Here is a 17,850-nt window from a genome sequence, read left to right as displayed (position 1 = left end):
CTCCTAAATTCTAGAGAGTATAAACCAAGTCTATCCAGTCTTTCTTCATAAGACAGTCCTGACATCCCAGGAATCAGTCTGGTGAACCGTCTCTGCACTCCCTCTATGGCAATAATGTCCTTCCTCAGATTTGGAGACCAAAACTGTACGCAATACCCCAGGTGTGGTCTCACCAAGGCCTCCACTGCCTTCTGTGGCAGAGAGACTAGGAGCAGCAGATGAGTTAAACACAAAAGGTACACAAAAAATGCTGGAGTAACTCAGCGGGTCAGGCAGCATCTGTGGAGAACATGGATAGGTGACGTTTCACAGAGTGCTGGAGTAACTCAGCGGGTGCAGCAGCATCTATGGAGCTAAGGAAATAGGCAACGTTTCGGGCCGAAACCCTTCCGGGTTTCTGCCCGAAACGTTGCCTATTTCCAGAAGGGTTTCGGCCCGAAACGTTGCCTATTTCCTTAGCTCCATAGATGCTGCTGCACCATAACTCAGTGGGTCAGGCAGCATCTGTGGAGAACATGGATAGGTGACGTTTCACAGAGTGCTGGAGTAACTCAGCGGGTCAGGCAGCATCTGTGGAGAACATGGATAGGTGACGTTTCACAGAGTGCTGGAGTAACTCAGCGGGTGCAGCAGCATCTATGGAGCTAAGGAAATAGGCAACGTTTCTGGCCGAAACCCTTCCGGGTTTCGGCCCGAAACGTTGTCTATTTCCAGAAGGGTTTCGGCCCGAAACGTTGCCTATTTCCTTAGCTCCATAGATGCTGCTGCACCATAACTCAGTGGGTCAGGCAGCATCTGTGGAGAACATGGATAGGTGACGTTTCGGGTCGAGACCCTTCTTCAGACAGAATGTGGTGAGTGATAGGCAGATACAAGAGGGGGAGGTTGATAGGGAGATGGCTGGACTTCTTCAGACTGTTTGGGGGGGGGGGGGGTGGGAAGAAGCTGGGAAAGGGGGAGATGCAGGGCAAAACGTGGTTGGTAATAAATTCTAGCACAGTTGGAACTGCCGATGTATCAATGCCGGATCTTCCATTTCCTCTCTCCAGGACCTGGTTTTCCAGCAGGGTCAGTCCCTGCAGACAGCACTGGGGGACAGTCCACTCCTACAGGCCGGAACTGAAGTCTGGCTTCTCAACGCGGAGACTGGTGACGTTACAACTGAGCGGTAAGCAGCGCTATCCACGGGGATCTCAGGCTGCCTGTGAAAGTATCTGCAGTTTCTCATAGGGAGGTTCTACTGCAGTTGTACAGGGTCTTGGTGAGACCACACCTGGAGTATTGCGTACAGTTTTGGTCTCCTAATCTGAGGAAAGACATTCTTGCCATAGAGGATTTGAGTATAGGAACAGGGAGGTTCTACTGCAGTTGTACAGGGTCTTGGTGAGACCACACCTGGAGTATTGCGTACAGTTTTGGTCTCCTAATCTGAGGAAAGACATTCTTGCCATAGAGGATTTGAGTCTAGGAGCAGGGAGGTTCTACTGCAGTTGTACAGGGTCTTGGTGAGACCACACCTGGAGTATTGCGTACAGTTTTGGTCTCCTAATCTGAGGAAGGACATTCTTGCCATAGAGGGAGTACAGGAAGGTTCACCAGACTGATTCCTGGGATGTCAGGACTTTCATATGAAGAAAGACTGGATAGACTCGGCTTGTACTCGCTAGAATTTAGAAGACTGAGGGGGGATCTTAAAGAAACTTACAAAATTCTTAAGGGGTTGGACAGGCTAGATGCAGGAAGATTGTTCCCGATGTTGGGGAAGTCCAGAACAAGGGGCCACACACACAGTTTAAGGATAAGGGGGAAATCTTTTAGGACCGAGATGAGAAAAACATTTTTTTTTCACACACAGAGAGTGGTGAATCTGTGGAATTCTCTGCCACAGAAGGTAGTTGAGGCCACACAGTTCATTGGCTATATTTAAGAGGGAGTTAGATGTGGCCCTTGTGGCTAAAGGGATCAGGGGGTATGGAGAGAAGGCAGGTACAGGATACTGAGTTGGATGATCAGCCATGATCATATTGAATGGCGAATGGTGCAGGCTCGAAGGGCCGAATGGCCTCTACTCCTGCACCTATTGTCTATGTTTCTACAGCAACTCAGCCACACAAAAGAACTGCAGATGCTGGCATCTTGAGCTAAATACAAAGTGCTGGAGGAACCAGCGGTTCAAGCAGCATCAAGGGAGGGAATGTATAGGATAAAGTTCCTGTCCAGATACACACAGTGGCACAGCGGTAGAGTTGCTGCCGTTCAGCGCTTGCTGTCTGTACGGAGTTTGCACGTTCTCCCCGTGAGTTTTCTCCAAGATCTTCTGTTTCCTCCCACACTCCAAAGACGTGCAGTTTTGTAGGTTAATTGGCTTGGTGTAAATGTAAAAACTGTCCCTAGTGTGTGTGTGTGTAGGATAGTGTTAGTGTGCGGGGATCGCTGGTCGGCACAGACTCAGAGGGCCGAAGGGCCTGTTTCCGCGCTGTATCTCTAAACTAAACTAAACATGACCTGAAAACATTTTGAGTTTTGCTCACCATGTTATAGGCAATATGATGTCAAGCTTGAAAGGGTTAATTTACGAGGATGTTGCCAGGACTAGAGGGTGTGAGCTATAGGGAGAGGTTGAGTAGGCTGGGTCTCTATTCCCTTGGAGCGCAGGAGGGTGAGGGGTGATCTTATAGAGGTGTACAAAAACACAAGGGAAATAGATCGGGTAGATGCACAGAGTCTCTTGCCCAGATAATCGAGGACCAGAGGACAGAGGTGCTAGGTGAGGGGGGGAAAGATTTACTGAGAGGTAACCTTTTTTTTATACAAAGGGTGGTGGGTGTATGGAACGAGATGCCGGTGGAGGTAGTTGAGGCTGGGACTATTGCAACATTTGAGAAACAGTTAGACAGGTAAATGGACAGGTAGGTTGAGAGGGATAAACAGGCAGGTAACTCTAGTGTAGATGGGGCATGTTGGTTGTCACAGGCAAGTTGGGCCGAAGGGCCTGTTTCCGCGCTGTATCTCTAAACTAAACTACCAGCCCACCCTGTTACACAAGCCACTCCTCATCCTGGTGACTTATTACAATCTTCCCATCCACCCTCTTTGCGCTTTGTAGAAAGGAACTGCAGGTGCTGGTTTAAGCCGAAGATAGGCACTAAAAGCTGGAGTAACTCTGCGGGTTAGACAGCATCTCTGGAGAGAAGGAATGGGTGACATCTCGACCCAAAACGTCACTCATTCCTTCTCTCCAGAGATGCTGCCAGTCCCGCTGAGTTACCCCAGCGATCTGTGCCTTTACCATCCTCCATTCCTCTCTAATAAACACCCACCTCTCCTCTTCCTCACACCGCAGGCTCCTGGTTGAAGCCAGCAACAGAAACAGGGAATTGGAAGCAGAAATCAACAGTTTGAAGAAGGAGATTGAAGTACTGAGAGTTAGACTGAGCCACGGCAAGTACCAGAAGATTTGTTATTAGCCTTAAGCGTTGGGATAGTCCCAGCCTCAACTACCTCCTCCGACAGCTCGTTCCACTCACCCACCACCCTTTGTGTGAAATTAAAAAAAAAAAATTCTCCTGGGGTTCCTATTAAATCTTTTCCCCTTCATCTTAAACCTCTGCCCTCTGCTCCCCGATTCACCAACTCTACCAGATCTACCCCCCTCATGATATTATACACCTCTATAAGATCACCCCACATTGACCAGTCCTCCACGGCATATAGTCCTATGCGACCCAACCTCTCCCTATAGCTCAGACCCGACAGTCCTGGCAACATCCTATTGAATATTAAATTGTTCCCCACTCACCTTGAACCCATGTCCCAGTGTCCTTGAATGTCCTACTCAGGTGGTGAAAGACAATACACATCAGGTGCAGGGGTAGAGGCCATTCGGCCCTTCGAGCCAGCACCACCATTCAATGTGATCGTGGCTGATCATCCCCAATCAGTACCCCGTTCCTGCCTTCTCCCCTGACTCCGCTATCTTTAAGAGCCCTATCTAGCTCTCTCTTGAAAGCATCCAGAGAACCGGCCTCCACCGCCCTCTGAGGCAGAGAATTCCACAGACTCACAACTCTCTGTGAGAAAAAGTGTTTCCTCGTCTCCATTCTAAATGGCTCAGCCCTTATTCTTAAACTGTATGTGTGTGGCCCCTGGTTCTGGACTCCCCCAACATCGGGAACATGTTTCCTGCCTCTAGCGTGTCCAAACCCTTGATAATCTTATATGTTTCGATGAGATGCCCTCTCATCCTTCTAAACTCCAGAGTGTACAAGCCCACAGCCGCTCCATTCTCTCAGCATATGACAGTCCCGCCATCCCGGGAATTAACCTGGTGAACCTACGCTGGGCTCCCTCAATAGCAAGAATAAAAAGACTGAATTCACCCATGATCATATTGAATGGCGAACGGTGCAGGCTCGAAGGGCCGAATGGCCTCTACTCCTGCACCTATTGTCTATGTTTCTATGTTTCTATGTCTCTCCCCTGTGTTCCATTCTTCTCCCGATGTTGCTTCTCTCTTCCTGCACGAAGGCCTTTCACTGTACCTCGTTACACCTAACTCTGGAGCGCAGAAGGTTAAGGGGGGACCTGATAGAAGTCTTTAAAATGATGAGAGGGATAGACAGAGTTGATGTGGACAAGCTTTTCCCTTTGAGAATAGGGAAGATTCAAACAAGGGGACATGACTTCAGAATTAAGGGACAGAAGTTTAGGGGTAATATGAGGGGGAACTTCTTTACTCAGAGAGTGGTAGCGGTGTGGAATGAGCTCCCAGTGGAAGTGGTGGAGGCAGGTTCATTGGTATCATTTAAAAATAAATTGGATAGGCATATGGATGAGAAGGGAATGGAGGGTTATGGTACGAGTGCAGGCAGGTGGGACTAAGGGGAAAAAAATTTGTTCGGCATGGACTTGTAGGGCCGAGATGGCCTGTTTCCGTGCTGTAATTGTTATATGGTTATATGGTTATATGGTTACACATGACAATAAACTGAACTGAACTGAAATGATCCAAGGAATAGAATCCTAGTCGCAAATCTTTCCTGCACCCCCTGATGGCCGTATGTACGTTCACTCTGGACACCTCATGAAGTCCACCTAACTCAGGGAGGGGGTGAATGTGTATCCAATAGCACCCAGCTGATAACACAAGACACCTTTAATCAAAGCTATCCACCAGGGTACTGATGTTTCTTTTAATTACAGATCAGACGTGCTTTGACCTTCATGGCATCCTGTCCTGGAGTGAACTGGACAGCATTTGGGATGTGAGTCGCCCATTGCCTTCCCCGACTTGTTGGCCCAGAACCTCATCGACCCAGGACCCAAATACTGTAGAGCAAAGATTAATATAGACACAGAGTGCTGGAGTAACTCAGCGGGTCAGGCAGCATCTGTGGAGAACATGGATAGGTGACGTTTCACAGAGTGCTGGAGTAACTCAGCGGGTGCAGCAGCATCTATGGAGAACATGGATAGGTGACGTTTCACAGAGTGCTGGAGTAACTCAGCGGGTCAGGCAGCATCTGTGGAGAAAAAGAATCGGTGGCTTTTCGGGTCGAAACCCTTCTTCAGACTGCAGTCCCGACCCAAAACGTCACCTATCCATGTTCTCCACAGATGCTGCCTGACCCACTTAGTTATGGTGCAGCAGCATCTATGGAGCTAAGGAAATAGGCAACGTTTCGGGCCAAAACCCTTCTGGAAATAGGCAACGTTTCGGGCCAAACCCTTCTGGAAATAGGCAACGTTTCGGGCCGAAACCCGGAAGGGTTTCGGCCCGAAACGTTACCTATTTCCTTAGCTCCATAGATGCTGCTGCACCCGCTGAGTTACTCCAGCACTCTGTGAAACGTCACCTATCCATGTTCTCCACAGATGCTGCCTGACCCACTGAGTTACTCCAGCACTCTGTGAAACGTCACCTATCCATGTTCTCCACAGATGCTGCCTGACCCACTGAGTTACCCACCCCTTACTCTAACACTGTGTGGCCCCTGGTTCTGGACTTCCCCAACATTGGGAACAATCTTCCTGCATCTAGCGTGTCCAATCCCTTAAGAATTTTATATGTCTCCGCAAGATATCCTCTCATCCTTCTAAATTCCTTTGACTATAAGCCCAGTCGACCCATTCTGTTGATACGATGATAGATTGGAGTGATTTAGTGTGGGAATTGTCAACTCTGTGTCTATGTACAGAAATGCCAATCTTTATTTCATTCTATAACACAACTGTTTGTCTGTCTGTCTACAGACGGACACCTTGGTGGTTCCATCCCTCTCAGAGTCTCCGCTTGTCATTCCTGTCCTGAGATATTTGGTGCTGTTTGCTGGGGTGCGTCCGAACGCTTTGACTTTAGAGATACAGCGCGGAAACAGGCCCTTCGGCCCACCGAGTCCGTGCCGACCAGCGATCCCCGCACGCTAACACTATCCTACACACACCAGGGACAATTTTACATTAATCCCAAGCCAATTAACCTGCAAACCCGCACGTCTTTGGAGTGTGGGAGGAAACCGGAGCGCCCGGAGAAAACCCACGCAGGTCGCGGTGGGAACGTGCAAACTCCGTACAGACAGCGCCCGTGGCCAGAATCAAACAAAGGTCTCTGTAGAGATGGAACGGATGATGTTTCGGGTCGAGGACTTTCTTCAGACCTGGTCTCGACCCGAAACGTCGCCCATTCCTTCTCTCCAGAGAGGCATTGGTACTACCCGCTGCATTGTTGCCCCTAATCTAACCTCCTTCATTCGCCCACAGGTCCCCAAAGCAGTGGGGGTGATGAAGGGACTCTCCCTCTTGGTTGGATTCAGACACATGCCAGCTTCCTACAGCCCAGGAGTGCCGCCCTGACATCTCACGGACCGCGCCGGGCGCGGGCAAACGCTGGTGGTGCCGACCTACGCCGGCAAGCGGCAACGGGATGGATCTACTGGCTTGGGAAGGAACCTCATCTCTTTGTAGACCTGGTCAACAAGCCAGTCTCACCCCACTATGATGACAAGGACCACGGGAGTGGGCGGGCGGGTGGCGTGTGAGCGTGTGTGTGTGCGTGTGTGTGTGTGCGCGTGTGTGTGTGTGCGTGTGTGTGTGCGCGTGTGTGTGTGTGTGTGTGCGTGTGTGTGTGTGTGTGTGTGCGTGTGCGTGCGTGTGCGCGTGTGCGTGTGTGTGTGTGTGTGCGCGTGTGTGTGATGCCTGGCCTGTAGGAGCAGGGGCCACAACGGGAGAGATTCTGTCCCATGTCTGGTCTCACAACTTGAATAAGGACCATGGGGGCAACATGTTGTAATCAGCTTCTGCAGTTCCTTCCTACTCAACATGGGAGTCATGACTTCACAACTCATGGCCAAGGGGGTGATATGTAGGGAACTAAAATACTCTGAGCATCAGGATCTTCTGCAGTTGTACAGGGCCCTAGTGAGACCACACCTGGAGTATTGTGTGCAGTTTTGGTCCCCTAATTTGAGGAAGGACATTCTTGCTATTGAGGGAGCCAGGCGTAGGTTCACCAGGTTAATTCCCGGGATGGCGGGACTGTCATATGCTGAGAGAATGGAGCGGCTGTGGGCTTGTACACTCTGGGAGTTTAGAAGGATGAGAGGGATTCTCATCGAAACATATAAGATTGTTAAGGGCTTGTACACACTAGAGGCAGGAAACATGTTCTCGATGTTGGGGGAGTCCAGAACCAGGGGCCACACACAGTTTAAGAATAAGGGGTAAGCCATTTAGAACGGAGACGAGGAAACACTTTTTCTCACAGAGAGTGGTGAGTCTGTGGAATTCTCTGCCTCAGAGGGCGGTGGAGGCTGGTTCTCTGGATGCTTTCAAGAGAGAGCTAGATAGGGCTCTTAAAGATAGCGGAGTCAGGGGATATGGGGAGAAGGCAGGAACGGGGTACTGATTGGGGATGATCAGCCATGATCACATTGAATGGCGATGCTGACTCGAAGGGCCGAATGGCCTCTACTCCTGCACCTATTGTCTATTGACCAGGGATCAGAGTCACTCAGTGACAATGTCAAGCAATCCTCTCTTGAGACAAGTGCAACTACACTAGTGATATACGCCAATGAGGGGAATAGATCGGGTAGACAGACACACAGAGTCTCTTGCCCACAGTAGGGGAATCGAGGACCAGAGGACACAGGTTCAAGGTGAAGGGGTAAAGATTTAATAGGAATCTGAGGGGTAACTTTTTCCACACAAAGGGTGGTGGGTGTTTGGAACGAGCTGCCAGAGGAGGTAGATGAGGCTGGGACTATCCCAACATTTAAGAAACAGTTAGACAGGGACTTGGATAGGACAGGTTTGGAGGGATATGAACCAAACGCGGGCAGGTGGGACTAGTATAGACGGGGCATGTTGGCCAGTATGGGCAAGTTGGGCCCAAGGGCCTGTTTCCACACTGTGTATCACTCTATGTCTAGTGTAGCTAACTAGCTGAAGGGACAATCCCCACTGCTCAGAACTATTTGCATGGTTTCAGTTTCATTCTCAGAGACTTCATTATCCCACGGGTTTAGGTTAAGGAGGATGGCGCGCAAGGAACTGCAAGTGCGGCAGTCTTCAGCAAAAAAAAAAAAAATGAAAGTGCTGGAGGAACTTGGCAGGTCAGGTGGAGGGACATGGTCAGATGTTTTGGGTCAAGACCCTTCTTTAGACCGGGGGCCTATCAGGGTGACTAAACGGTGTGTCGGAAGGAACTGCAGGTGCTGGTTTAAACCAAAGATAAACACAGAGTGCTGGAGTAACTCAGCGGGACAGGCAGCATCTGTGGAGAGAAGGAACGGGTGACGTTTTGGGTCGAGACCCTTCTTCAGACTGAGTCGGGGGGGGGAGGGAAAATGAGAGATATAGAACAAATGAATGAAAGATATGCAAAAATGGACCTGAGATATCGTTGTGAGCTGTGGAAAAGGGTGGGAATGGTTTCATTATCTCTGTCACCTTAAATCTATGTTGTAGGATCGCTTTACCTCCTATCTCTCTCTCTCTCTCTCACCCTCTCTTTCTCCCTCTCTCCCCTCTTATCACCCCACCTCCCCCCCTCTCTCTCCGCCCCTTTCATTCTCTCCCCCCCTCCCTCCCTCCCTCCCTCTCTCCTCAGTTGGACTAAGAGACAGCAAATCAAATCCTCACAGAGCAGGCACTGTTAATAGAGTGGACTCTGACCTGCGTTACCTTTGATCTTCTCATGAAACTTAAGGATAAGGGGGAAATCCTTTAAAACCGAGATGAGAAGAACTTTTTTCACACAGAGAGTGGTGAATCTCTGGAATTCTCTGCCACAGAAGGTAGTTGATGCCACACAGTTCATTGGCTATATTTAAGAGGGAGTTAGATGTGGCCCTTGTGGCTAAAGGGGATCAGAGGGTATGGAGAGAAGGCAGGGATGGGATACTGAGTTGGATGATCAGCCATGATCATATTGAATGGCGGTGCAGGCTCGAAGCGCCGAATGGCCTCTACTCCTGCACCTATTTTCTATGTTTCTATGAAACCTCTGTCTGACTGGCGGCTCCAGCAGTTGGCGCCAACATTAGCCCAGATGGATTCTCTTCCTCCGCTGATATAACAACTTCCCTGTGTCATTAGAACATAGACAATAGGTGCAGGAGTAGAGGCCATTTGGCCCTTCGAACCAGCACAGCCATTCAATGTGATCATGGCTGATCATCCCCAATCAGTACCCCGTTCCTGCCTTCTCCCCTGACTCCACTATCTTTAAGAGCCCTATCTAGCTCTCTCTTGAATGCATTCCGTTGTCTCAGTACTGTACACTGACAATGACAATTAAAATTGAATCTGAATCTTGAAAGCATCCAGAGAACCGGCCTCCACCGCCCTCTGAGGCAGAGAATTCCACAGACTCACAACTCTCTGTGAGAAAAAGTGTTTCCACGTCTCCGTTCTAAATGGCTTACCCCTTATTCTTAAACTGTGTGTGTGGCCCCTGGTTCTGGATTCCCCCAACATCGGGAACATGTTTCCTGCCTCTAGAGTGCACCAAGCTCAGCTCTCTCTTGAAAGCATCCAGAGAACCGGCCTCCACCGCCCTCTGAGGCAGAGAATTCCACAGACTCACAACTCTCTGGGTGAAAAAGTGTTTCCACGTCTCCGTTCTAAATGGATTACCCCTTATTCCTAAGTACTTTCCATATCTCTCGTCTCCCTTTCCCCCCCACTCACAGTCTGAGGAAGGGTCTCGACCCGAAACGTCACCCATTCCTTCTCTCCAGAGATGCTGCCTGTCCCGCTGAGTTACTCCAGCACTTTGTGTCTTTCTTTGGAGTAAACCAGCATCTGCAGTTCCTTCCTACACATGAAGTGATAAGTGGATACTATTGGGGGGGGGAGGGGGGTGACTATCGAGGTTCCCCCCTGTTTGATGCATGCTTCCTGTAAACTGTCTATGTCACCACTGAGGAACTTTGACTACAGTCTCAGATTACTTTGAAAGTTTGGGGAAAAACCACCAATTTCCTTTTAAAAGCTGGTGCTTCTTCAACCAGGGGTCTGGGATATCAGGTAAGCCACAGACCTCTGACCGGGTCGGTCGATTAGAGAGGAACTTTGAGGCTGTGATGACTAACAGGCTCCTGAAACACAGCCTGAGCCCAAACGTATTTATCGGAAGGAACTGCAGATGCTGGCTTACACTGAAAAGATAAGATACAAAATGCTGGAGTAACTCAGCGGGTCAGGCAGTCACCTGTTCCTTTTCATGTTCTTCACGGATAGGAGCAGAATTAGGCCATTCGGCCCATCGAGTCCACTCCGCCATTCAATCATGGCTGATCTATCTCTCCCTCCTAACCCCATTCTCCTGCCTTCTCCCCACAACCCCTGACACCCGCACTAATCAAGAATCTATCTATCTCTGCCTTAAAAATATCCACTGACTTGTTGCCTCCACAGCCGTCTGTGTGGCAAAGAATTCCACAGATTCACCACCCTCTGGCTAAAGAAATTCCTCCTCATCTCCTTCCTAAAGGAACGTCCTTTAATTCTGAGGCTGTGCCCTCTGGTCCTAGACTCTCCCACTAGTGGAAACATCCTCTCCACATCCACTCTATCCGGGCCTTTCACTATTCGGTAAGTTTCAATGAGGTTCCCCGCTCATCCTTCTAAACTCCAGCGAGTACAGGCCCAGTGCCGACAAACGTTCAACATACCTTAATGCCCGTGTCCCACTTAGGAAACCTGAACGGAAACCTCTGGAGACTTTGCGCCCCACCCAAGGTTTCCGTGCGGTTCCTGGAGGTTGCAGGTGGTTGCCGGAGGTTGCAGGTGGTTGCCAGAGGTTGCAGGTGGTTGCCAGAGGTTGCAGGTGGTTGCAGGTGGTTCCCGGAGGTTGCAGGTGGTTGCCGGAGGTTGCAGGTGGTTCCCGGAGGTTGCAGGTGGTTCCCGGAGGTTGCAGGTGGTTCCCGGAGGTTGCAGGTGGTTCCCGGAGGTTGCAGGTGGTTCTCTGGAGGTTGTAGGTAGTGGAAGCAGGTCGGGAGACTGACAAAAACCTCCGGGAACCACACGGAAACCTTGGGTGGGGCGCAAAGTCTCCAGAGGTTTCCGTTCAGGTTTCCCAAGTGGGACAGGGACTTAACTCACCAACTCATTCCTGGGAAGAACCTCCTCTGGACCCTCTCCCAAAGCCGGCACATCCTTCCGCAGATTTTCTGCCTGACCCGCTGAGTTACTCCAGCCCTTTGCATCTTACTGCCCAAATAGCCAGTGTCCAAAATGAACTGCATCTTGCACTCACATGGTAACAATAAAGGATTTAATAATACTTTCCATAAAAATATATCTGAAACAAAAACAAAACTCCCCGCTAAAACATGCAAGGAGTGAACTGTGGACAAATACATTAGCATACTACTGACTAATAATACCTTATAATATAAAATACTTTGATATCTGTAGCAAGGAGTAACGGAGATTTATAATTTAATATGGGCCCCAGATCTAAGTTCAGTTTGACTTTTGCAAAGACACTCCTGTAGGGTTGAGGAGTGACCTGCTACTGATCCTGGGGCTATTGCACGGTCCTGTTGGGGCTGAAGTTTGGATGGTTCAGAGTTCTGGGGAGTCGGAGACATCCACGGTTATCTTGATGAAGATGGTGTTGTCCTTGATGTACTGGTGTTGTTTGTTCTCCAGCACCGGTTGGGCTACGAAGAGCGGGCAGCCCGAGGCTACATTCATCTCCCCCTGGGGTCGGGAGAAGCTGCTGCTGTTGGGGTCGGGCTTGAAGGTGTCCGACACGTGGCCCTTGCCCATCCCTTGGTCAAGGAGCATGAAGGTCACCTTCTGCCGGAATGGCCAGGGCAGGAGTGAGTCGTATTCGCCACGCATCACCACAAAGAAGACCGACATGTGTGTGCCCTTGCCCATGCCGTCCCCATTGAGGTAGACCCGGGCACACATCTTATACCCGAACGAGCTGGTGTAGAAGGGTTGGCTGTAGAGGGACAGGGTCTTCCCGGAGATGGCGTCCCGTTTCTGCCGCTCGTATTGTTGGATCTTCCAGATCAGTCTCCCGTCGTAACTGGCCGTCTCCAACACCTGGAACCTCAGGTCCATGTCTGCCAAACGCACCTCGTGTACAGACAACATCTCATCGTGTTGCGATACCTGGTGCTCGACGGAGCCTGAGGAACAAACCCAGACAATTCCATCAAGTCAAGTCAAGTCAAGTTTATTTGCCACATACACATACGAGATGTGCAGTGAAATGAAAGTGGCAATGCTCGCGGACTTTTGTGCAAAAGACAAACAACAAAACAACCAAACAAATTATAAACACAATCATAACACACATATTCTTTTACATAATAATTTACAGTTTATTGTCCCGTGTAACGAGGTACAGGGAAAAGCTTCTGTTGCGTGCTAACCAGCCAGCGGAAAGACAATACATGATTACAATCGAGCCATCTACAGTGTACAGATACATAATAAGGGAATAACGTTTAGTGCAAGGTAAAGTCCGATCAAGGATAGTCCGAGGTAGATAGTAGCTCAGTACTGCTCTCTGGTTGTGGTAGGATGGTTCAGTTGCCTGATAACAGCCGGGAAGAAACTGTCCCTGAATCTGGAGGTGTGTGTGTGCGTTTTACATAGAAACATAGAAATTAGGTGCAGGAGTAGAGGCCATTCGGCCCTTCGAGCCTGCACCATCCGCCATTCAATATGATCATGGCTGATCATCCAACTCAGTATCCCGTACCTGCCTTCTCTCCATACCCCCTGATCCCTTTAGCCACAAGGGCCACATCTAACTCCCTCTTAAATATAGCCAATGAACTGGCCTCAACTACCCTCTGTGGCAGAGAGTTCCAGAGATTCACCACTCTCTGTGTGAAAAAAGTTCTTCTCATCTCGGTTTTAAAGGATTTCCCCCTTATCCTTAAGCTGTGACCCCTTGTCCTGGACTTCCCCCAACGTCGGAACAATCCTCCTGCATCTAGCCTGTCCAACCCCTTAAGAATTTTGTAAGTTTCTATAAGATCGCCCCTCAATCTCCTAAATTCTAGAGAGTATAAACCAAGTCCATCCAGTCTTTCTTCATAAGACAGTCCTGACATCCCAGTTTTCACACTTCTGTACCTCTTGCCCGATGGGAGAGGGGAGAAGAGGGAGTGGCCGGGGTGGGACTGGTGGTTGATCAAAAGGTCTTAAGGAATAGGAGGAGAATTTGGCCATTTGGCCCACTCCGTCATTCAATCATGGCTGGTCTATCTCTCCCTCCCAACCCCATTCTCCTGCCTTCTCCCATTGACTAATGAAGAATCTATCGATCTCCACGCTGGTGGGAGAGAAGGGAGAGAGGCCAGAGGGACTATGTTGGATACATTAGTAACGTTGTTAATGCCCTTTGCGTACCGACTGTTTGAATACCTGTATAGAGTACGTAACGTGTGCTCCGTGTGTGGGTGACAATGAACAATCTCCAGTGATCTCCCATCACTCCACCCTAATCCCAGCTGCCCAAATGCATCAGGGGTGGTTAATAATAATAATAAAAATATATTTGATTGTCATTGCACAGAGGTACAACGAGATTTGGAATGGAGCTTCCATCCGATGTCAAAACTTAATTAACTAAAAATTTAGACACCCAGAGAAACAAGATTTAAAAATCAGTAAAACAGTCTAAAGGGCAAATGTGTTTGTGCTGGGTCGATGAGTGACGTGACCTTCCGAGGGAGACAGTTCGTGGGGTGCGGGGGGCACTCAGCAGGGCCAGTTCAGAGCAGCTATAGCTCTGGGGATGAAGCTGTTCATTAAAGCCCCCGTCCCACTTAGGAAACCTGAACGGAAACCTCTGGAGACTTTGCGCCCCACCCAAGGTTTCCGTGCGGTTCCCGGAGGTTGCCGGAGGTTTCCGGAGGTTGCGGGAGGTTTCCGGAGGTTGCCGGAGGTTGCAGGTGGTTCCCGGAGGTTGCAGGTGGTTCCCGGAGGTTGCAGGTGGTTCCCGGAGGTTGCAGGTGGTTCCCGGAGGTTGCAGGAGTTCCCGACAGTTGCAGGAGGTTCCCGGAGGTTGCAGGTGGTTGCCGGAGGTTGCAGGTAGTGGAAGCAGGTGGGGAGACTGACAAAAACCTCCGGGAACCTGACGGAAACCTTGGGTGGGGTCTCCAGAGGTCTCCGTTCAGGTTTCCCAAGTGGGACAGGGGCATTAAGATTGTTCCAAAGGTTTATCGCCAAGTTGCACTGTCCATCAGAACTCCTCAACTTACAGCGCCATTCACACCTTCATCCCTCTGGTGAAGTCTTGCCCAGAGAATTTGGAACGGCCAAACACACAGTTGCTATCCAGATGTCATCTTTGTAACACAGCAGTCTATAGCAAAGCCCAAAGACCCCTAGCAGGACCCCCACCGAAAACTAGACCTGTCGGATGAGCTCCTAGCGAGCCAGCTGCCATCCACACTCTTCAGTAGGAGTTGCGATCATTGTTGTACACGGCATTGTAAGGCACCAAGTGCCCCAGACTGATTCCTGGGATGTCAGGACTGTCTTATGAAGAAAGACTGGATAGACTTTGTTTATACTCTCTAGAATTTAGAAGATTGAGAGGGGATCTTATGGAAACTTACAAAATTCTTAAGGGGTTGGACAGGCTAGATGCAGGAAGAGTGTTCCCGATGTTAGGGAAGTCCAGGACAAGGGGTCACAGCTTAAGGATAAGGGGGAAATCCTTTAAAAACCGAGATGAGAAGAACTTTTTTCACACAGAGAGTGGTGAATCTCTGGAACTCTCTGCCACAGAGGGTAGTTGAGGCCAGTTCATTGGCTATATTTAAGAGGGAGTTAGATGTGGCCCTTGTGGCTAAAGGGATCAGGGGGTATGGAGAGAAGGCAGGTACGGGATACTGAGTTGGATGATCAGCCATGATCACATTGAATGGCGGTGCAGGCTCGAAGGGCCGAATGGCCTCTACTCCTGCACCTAATTTCTATGTTTCTATGTTTCTATGTTAAGATTGTTCCTAAGGTGTATCGCCAAGTTGCACTGTCCATCAGAACTCCTCAACTTACAGCGCCATTCACACCTTCATCCCTCTGGTGAAGTCTTGCCCAGAGAATTTGGAACGGCCAAACACCCAATTACTGGCCAGATGTCATCTTTGTACACTGCAGTCTATAGCAAAGCCCAAAGACCCCTAGCAGGACCCCCACCGAAAACTAGACCTGTCGGATGAGGTCCTAGCGAGCCAACGGCCATCCACACTCTTCAGTAGAAGTTGCGATCATTGTTGTACACGGCATTGTAAGGCACCAAGTGCCCCAGACTGATTCCGGGATGTCAGGACTGTCTTATGAAGAAAGACTGGATAGACTTGGTTTATACTCTCTAGAATTTAGAAGATTGAGAGGGGATCTTATAGAAACTTCAGGGGTTGGACAGGCTAGATGCAGGAAGATTGTTCCCGATGTTGGGGAAGTCCAGAACAAGGGGTCACAGCTTAAGGATAAAGGGGAAATCCTTTAAAACCGAGATGAGAAGAACTTTTCACACAGAGAGTGGTGAATCTGTGGAATTCTCTGCCACAGAGGGTAGTTGAGGCCAGTTCATTGGCTATATTTAAGAGGGAGTTAGATGTGGCCCTTGTGGCTAAGGGGATCAGGGGGTATGGAGAGAAGGCAGGTACGGGATACTGAGTTGGATGATCAGCTATGATCATATTGAATGGCGGTGCAGGCTCGAAGGGCCGAATGGCCTACTCCTGCACCTAATTTCTATGTTTCTATGTTTCTATGTTCTCAACTATGATGGTGATGTTGGAATAGATTTAATAGGAATCTGAGGGGTAACGTCTTCACACAAGGGGTGGTGGGTGTGTGGAACGAGCTGCCGGAGGAGGTAGTTGAGGCCGGGACTATCCCAACGTTTAAGATGCATGGATAGGACAGGTTTGGAGGGATATGGGCCAAACGCGGGCAGGTGGGACTGGTGTAGATGGGGCATGTTGGCCGGTTTGGGCAAGTTGGGCCTGTTTCCACACTGTATCACTCTAGGACTCCATGACGTGGTAAAATGAACTGGTTGGGGAACAAAGGTACACAAACTGCTTACCTGGGAGGCTACTGCTGCCTCGGTATAGACATGGATCACTCTGGTTGCTTTCTATATTCGATACTCTGCCGCTCAGGTTTTCAGTTTTATATTTAATCCACAGGATGTCCTGTTTGAAGATGTCCTCTAACTTGTGTCTCTCCAGCTTCTCCGTCTCCACCCTGTGTAGCAGCTCCCCATGTGTCGCTAATGTGTTCTGCAAGAGAAAAATGTATGTTGCCCCATTGCTGGTAGACACAGAATGCCGGAGTAACTCAGTGGGACGGGCAGCATCTCTGGAGAGAAGGAACGGGTGACGTTTCGGGTCGAGACCCTTCTTCATACTGAGACAGGGAAGAAAGTGGAACCAGAGATATTGAGAGATATAGGCGAGGCTACAGCCAACAATGGACCATTGTGGGCTCCACTTTTCCTCGTTACATAGAAACATAGAAAATAGGTGCAGGAGTAGAGGCCATTCGGCCCTTCGAGCCTGCACCATTCGCCATTCATAGAAACATAGAAACATAGAAATTAGGTGCAGGAGTAGGCCATTCGGCCCTTCGAGCCTGCACCATTCGCCATTCAATATGATCATGGCTGATCATCCACCTCAGTATCCCATACCTGCCTTCTCTCCATACCCCCTGATCCCTTTAGCCACAAGGGCCACATCTAACTCCCTCTTAAATATAGCCAATGAACGGTGTGGCCTCAACTACCCTCTGTGGCAGAGAATTCCACAGATTCACCACTCGCTGTGTGAAAAAAAAAATTCTCATCTCGGTCCTAAAAGATTTCCCCCTTATCCTTAAACTGTGTGTGGCCCCTTGTTCTGGACTTCCCCAACATCGGGAACAATCTTCCTGCATCTAGCCTGTCCAACCCCTTAAGAATTTTGTAAGTTTCTATAAGATCCCCCCCTCAATCTTCTAAATTCTAGCGAGTTCTTGCATATCCATTAATTTGTTCTATATCCCTCTAAGTCACCATCTATATCTCTCGTTTCCCTCTCCCCCGACACTCAGTCTGAAGAAGGGTCTCGACCTGAAATGTCACCCATTCCTTCCCTTCAGAGATGCTGCCTGTCCCACTGACTTACTCCAGCATTTATTTTGTCTATCTTCGGTGTAGACAATTCCTTCCAACACGAGACGTAATTTGTAGTTGGTTAGATATCTTCCTTAGAGTTGACCTTTGATAGGTTGAAATCAAACCTATTGTACTCGCTAGAATTTAGAAGGGAATATCTTATAGAAACTTACAAAATTCTTAAGGGGTTGGACAGGCTA

The 17,850-nt window shown here is 49.3% G+C and overlaps 1 protein-coding gene across 1 annotated transcript in view; it reads right to left on the bottom strand.

Annotated features, from left to right (window-relative positions):
- Positions 1 to 11,591: 11,591 nt before the first annotated feature.
- The window catches only part of LOC129714099 (TNF receptor-associated factor 3-like), a 33,070-nt gene continuing 26,811 nt past the window's right edge, over positions 11,592 to 17,850 (bottom strand). The window contains exons 10-11 of the mRNA XM_055663567.1: positions 16,580 to 16,775; positions 11,592 to 12,650 (exon numbers count right to left, since the gene is read on the bottom strand). Of these exons, the coding sequence (XP_055519542.1) occupies positions 12,073 to 12,650; positions 16,580 to 16,775 (774 nt within the window). The 3' untranslated portion in view covers positions 11,592 to 12,072. The remainder of the gene's footprint in view (positions 12,651 to 16,579; positions 16,776 to 17,850) is intronic.

This window comes from Leucoraja erinacea, chromosome 38 (genome assembly GCF_028641065.1).
Source record: "Leucoraja erinacea ecotype New England chromosome 38, Leri_hhj_1, whole genome shotgun sequence".
Lineage (NCBI taxonomy): Eukaryota > Metazoa > Chordata > Chondrichthyes > Rajiformes > Rajidae > Leucoraja > Leucoraja erinaceus.
The sequence above is the reverse complement of the archived record's forward strand: the minus strand, read 5'-3'. Positions and strand labels throughout refer to the sequence as shown.